The sequence below is a fragment of the Loxodonta africana genome, chromosome 3 (genome assembly GCF_030014295.1).
Source record: "Loxodonta africana isolate mLoxAfr1 chromosome 3, mLoxAfr1.hap2, whole genome shotgun sequence".
NCBI classification, from domain to species: Eukaryota; Metazoa; Chordata; class Mammalia; order Proboscidea; family Elephantidae; genus Loxodonta; species Loxodonta africana.
The window spans coordinates 19260580-19266166 of NC_087344.1; the positions used below are offsets into that span (position 1 = coordinate 19260580).

The 5587-nt window shown below is 39.5% G+C and overlaps 1 protein-coding gene across 1 annotated transcript; it reads right to left on the reverse strand.

The window, feature by feature from the left end:
• Window positions 1-416: 416 nt before the first annotated feature.
• On the reverse strand, window positions 417-2460 carry LOC100676295 (olfactory receptor 7G1-like). Its single transcript, XM_064280576.1, has one exon. The coding sequence runs from the start codon at window positions 2109-2111 to the stop codon at window positions 1038-1040; it is 1074 nt and encodes a 357-aa protein (XP_064136646.1). The 5' UTR covers window positions 2112-2460; the 3' UTR covers window positions 417-1037.
• Between the last annotated feature and the right edge of the window lie 3127 nt (window positions 2461-5587).

The window sequence follows — 5587 nt, forward strand, 5'->3', positions numbered from 1 at the left end:
TGCCATTCCTGAGGGTAACCATTCCAAGAATGAAGCTACCTCTTGGAGGACTGAATAAAGTCTTTCTTTCTATCTTTTTTTTTTTTTTTTTTTTTGCATTCTCTATCTCTGAAGTTCTTGTAATTAAGAGTAACTCTGTGGTTTAAACATTTTAGAGTCAGCGCTTACATTTTCTTATTAGAAACAAAGACTTCCTCGCTAGTAGGATTCAGTTATCACACAATCATCTGAAGCCACTGTGATAATCCAAATATGACAATTTTATGGATAATGTAGGGGGAAATTATGGTTCACCTTCCATGTGGGAGACCCAAGTTTGATTTCTGGCCAACGAACCTTATGTGTAGCAACAACCTGTCTGTCAGTGGAGCATCCAGTGTTGTTATAATGCCGAAGAGGTTCCAGTGGGTGTTTCACACTAAGATGCACTAGAAACAAAGCCCTGGCAATTTACTTCCAAAATTTACTTCCAAAATGAGACCCTATGGATCATGAAGGCCAACTTGATTTCAGCTAACAACAATGCCAACAATAGCAACAACCACAAAAATATGATGAATGCTAATGTTACCCTGGACACTCATGGTTTACCAGTGACATGTCATGGTAATAACTAAATTTGGGCATGAAAGGTCAGCTGTCTTGCCTTGCAGTGAGATTAAGTCTAGTTTTCAGTCACAGAACTCTACCCATGGCATCAGGCTGAAGCTAGTCTCTATTCCCACAGCTTTATCTACATCCTGCTGTCTTTATTTTGAGAATGTGCTACCAAAATAAATCAACCCTGCCTTAGGCTCCGCTTCTATAAAACCTGACCAAAGAGATTCAGCTTAGAGAATAAAAATAATTTGTCAAATAGCACAGAGCTACACAAAGAGAAAAGTCAAATTTCAAACCTACTTTGAGTTGCACTTAGCCACTAGGTTATGTCATTATTTTAGAAGAAAGTGTTGGTGGAAGAGTCAGGCATCCTGTCTCACAATTATTCTTTCACTTTGATGCAGTCTAGAAAGCCAAGCCAAATGTAGGTAATGTAATCACTGAAAAGCAGGTATGCTCCTCATAATTTTTCTCAAAGCCCCCTTCACTTCCCTATTTCTCAGGCTGTAGATAAAGGGGTTCATTATGGGAGTGAGCACAGTGTACATCACTGAAGCTACTGCAGTCCTCCTAGAAGGGGTGAATGCAGCACTGATATATGAACCAAAACCTGTCCCACAGAACAAAGAAATTCCTGAGAGATGAGACCCACAAGTGGAAAAAGCTTTATACTTTCCAACTGCTGATGGCATTCTCAAAATGGAGGAGACAATTTGAGCATAAGAGAAAATGATTCCAGAGAGAGGAACACCACCCAGTATTGTAGCTGCAAAGTATGAGAAGATGTTATTGATGAGGGCATCAGAACAGGCAACCTTGATGACCTGAAGAACTTCACAGAAGAAGTAAGGAATTACTAGCTCTGTGCAGAAGGACAGTCGCAATGACATCAGACTGTGGAGCAGGGCGTTCGTGATGCTAATGAACAAGGAGAGTAGAATCAGCAGGCCACAGATGTGGGGGTTCATGATGACAGTGTACTTCACTGGGTGACAAATGGCTACAAAGCGGTCATAGGCCATCACTCCAAGGAGAAAATTTTCCAAAGCAGCAAAAACTAGGACAAAGCCCACCTGGGTGAGGCAGCCTGCATATGTGATACTGTGATTCTGTGCTTGGAGGTTCACTAGCATCTTTGGAATTGTGGTGGTACTGAAACAGATGTCAGTGAGGGACAGATTGGCAAAAAAGAAATACATGGGGGTGTGGAGGTGGCAGTCAAAGATGACAGCCAAGACAATAAGCAAGTTTCCTAGCACAGTGACCAGATATATGGACAGAAACAGACTAAATAGGGGGGCTTGCAGTTCCGGATCTTCTGTCAGTAACTGGAGAAAGAATTTTGAAATATCTGTTTGATTTCTGGGTTCCGTATTGCTGATGACATGACAGAAGAAATATAAGAAAATCAAATGTATGGTTCCTGGACCAGCAGCAGCTACATCACCAGAGGCAAGCACGATCTTGGGAAAGTAGGAGAAGAAAATAAATGGGGTGTCTTCATTATGCATATTTTGTTACTTAAAAAAAAACAACGCTGATATAGCAGAGCATTCTGGAAAGAGGAAATGGTCATGGTCTTTCATTCAGTATGTACTGTTTTTGCACAATCTGCGGATATGATCATTTATAAATTTTGCAATTTTTTACGGACAAATATATAGACTAGGGGAGCAGCCAGATGTGTCTGTCTGAGTCTCCACCACCTTTTTCATAGATCAGAGCTAGACAACAGAGATAATATGAAGGTATGTTAAGAACCAGAAATGGGAAGATAAGGTGAAGCCAACCCCCTCCCCCACAAGAATGCAAGTAAATGTCAGAGGATTCTATAGCAGTCCTCCTGTTTGCTCAGGAGGAACATGGCCCATATCATTACAGAGTGAGAGAAGGAGACTACTGGAATGAGAGCTGCTTGAGCATTGATGCTAAGATACAAGGAAATATGTTAGGAAGGTGGCAGAGAGCCAATTGTCCTATGGGAGACTCCGTTCATTTTATGAACATACCCTAGTCACAGCTTCATCTGGATAAATCTGTACTAAGATATCTGCCCTTAGCCCTCATTTTTAAATATTAGCTAAGCAGTTTTAAGTTACCTGGCTGATATCACTGAAGAATGATGCCTGAACTCTGCCCTGGATGGGAAAGGTGGAAGATGTGTCCTGAAGAAAGACAGAGGGACTGAATGAAGCAGGATGCTTCTGAGCAAGAAGGATCATCTGTGGGTGGAGTCTCAGGTGTGCTGCTTCCTGATGGGGGAGGACTGTTGAGTGAGTTAGTCACGGGAAGACTATTTCCAGTCTCTGTCCCTGGGCAGGTAGTATCCAAAGTTCTTCATTAGCCAAACTGTTTTATTGTTATTCTGATCCCAGGGCAATGCAAATCTGAAAAGACCAAGGCAATTAAAAACAAAAAACAAAAAAAACCTGTTCCTGTCCAGTAGATTCGGACTCATAGCAACTCTAAAGGACAGAGTAGAATTCCCCATAGTGTTCCCAAGGAGTGCCTCGTGGATTCAAATTGCCCATCTTTCAGTTATCAGCCGTAGCTCTAAACCACTGCACCACCAGGGTTTCCGACCAAGATAATAAAAAAAAAAAAAAAAGAGGAGAACTCAGGATGACTGATTCCCAGTAACTGGATTCCACTTCTCTCCACCTCTTTCTGCTCACCTTCCTGGTGCATACTTTGTATAAATTGACAGGCCATCCTTCTCTAACTGAACTCTTATCTTCTTTATTTATATGCAACTAAAAGCATCTCTATTTTACCAATGATATAAGGAAGCTTGATGTTGATTTTATAAAAATACAGTTTATATATGTGGATATAAATATTATATTAAGATATTATACAAATGTAAACATTAAGAGTTGTTTCTTTTTATGAGTCATTAATGTTTCATGAATGTTAATCTTCATCCTGTGTGTATTGCACAGAAGATTCTAAGCTATTCTCTGTAGTCAATTCTGACTATAATCACCGTTGAGAGACATAAAACCCACCCAGTGCCGCCGAGTCGACTCCAACTCATAGAGACCCTATAGACATATTACTCCCTTTTTAGGATTTACAATTTCATCACAGTTTTTCCAGTTTCATCATGATAGTTTCAATCTACATTGTTCTTCAATCTACATTAGTGGAAGGTGGGTTGATAATTTGGCTTTTGATTTTAATAGAGTTGTAAGAAATCACAATGTCATCACTAGTGTGCAGGTTTATCCACATTCTCAGTAGGCTTAGATGGCAGATGGTGAAGATGGTGTTCCATGTGAATACTTCCTTAAAAACCCTTCATATTAAAGAAAAAAATTTTAACTCTGGTGAAAGTATAGTCAGCCAAAGTTACAGGATTTCAACAATTTCTACAGGTTCAATTCAGTGACATTGATTGCATTCTTCAAATAGTGCTACCATACCTGCTACCTCCAAAACTTTCCACTACCAATGTCTTAAACTCACTGCCCCCTATACTTCCCATCCAAACTTTTGAGTTGCCATGGTCAATTTGACCTCACATAGATAATTCTTTAAAAATGTACAATGCTCAAAGCAGAAGTACTTTACTAATTAAGATAAGCCATGTTTTGTTTTGTTTTAAATTACCATTCAAAGAAGACTTTAGTGTATAATATTGGTTTATGGTTTCAAGTTTAAAGATTATTTCAGGGCCATAGTTTCAGGGGTTCATTCAGCCTCGATGGCTGCAGAAAGTCTAAAGCCATTAAAAATTTGAAATTCTGTTCCAAATTCTCCCCCTCCCGCCACCCCATTTGATCAGAATTTTTCTATACAATTTTTGATCAAAACATTTGGTAATGGTAATCAGGCATCATCAAGTTATGGTCTCATGGTAAAGGAGGCAGTTGTTCATGAAGGCAACCAGGCACACATTTGATATCCTTCTCCTATTTCTGACTCTCCTTCTTCCCCAGGTGAATGAAGACTAATTGTTGAGTTTTGATGGCCACTTGCAAGTTGAAACACCCCAGTAACTAGGCAAGAAACTAGGAGGTAGAACAGAAATACTGAGAAAAGAAAATTGGCAACAGATACAAGTGTTTAAGATTTCAACCTATCTTCCTGGAGGACATAACTCAATCCATAGTAATAGGATTCAACAAAATAGAAGAACGTCACAGAAAATGATAAATACAGAATTCAGGATAGTGCTTGCTACTGGGAGGATAGAGGAAAATGTGAATGGAAGACACTTGAAATGGATTCCATGGTGATGGCATTACTTCATTTCTTAACCCAGGGGTAGAGATATGAGTTTTCATTACATTGCCATTCTTTAAGAGCTACAAATACATTTCATACACTACTTTGAAAATGATATGTTAATAAGTAAAACTGAAAAGATTTTCAAATTCCAGATTCTTTTGTAGCCCATATTCTAATACATTCTTCCACGTTCTAATATTTACATCATGCTTCTCAGATTTCAGCACACATCAAAATCTCAAAAAGGAGTTATTAACAATGCTCATCACTGGAATGTATACCCAGAGATCAAAGTCAGTAGTTCTTGGGTGAGGTATGAACATACAGTATGAACATAAATGGAGCATCTTTGTACTAGGAGACACATGTTGTGCCAGGTGAGGTGTCCTCCGAGTGTGCCGGTGAACACAATCCCACCACCACCATCAATGACCTGAACAGTAGGCTCTCTGTACACTCCACTGATGGTACAAGACCTGATTTTTTGTCACACCCATACTACAGAGATGATTCTGACTGATGACTCTGCTTCTTTGTGCCTGTGGGAAAAGCCACCTTCCTGAGCCTGCCACTTTCCCTCTTCTGCTGTCCTGATATGCAGTCAACACGTCTTCCTCAAAATAAAATCCATCCCCACAGGAAAACTATTTTCCTCACAAACACACATTAAAAAGTTTCACATGAGATCTCTAAGAGCACAGGAAGCCCTCTAAAACTTCAGTGATTTAATTAATTTTATTCAACTTCTGTGTAG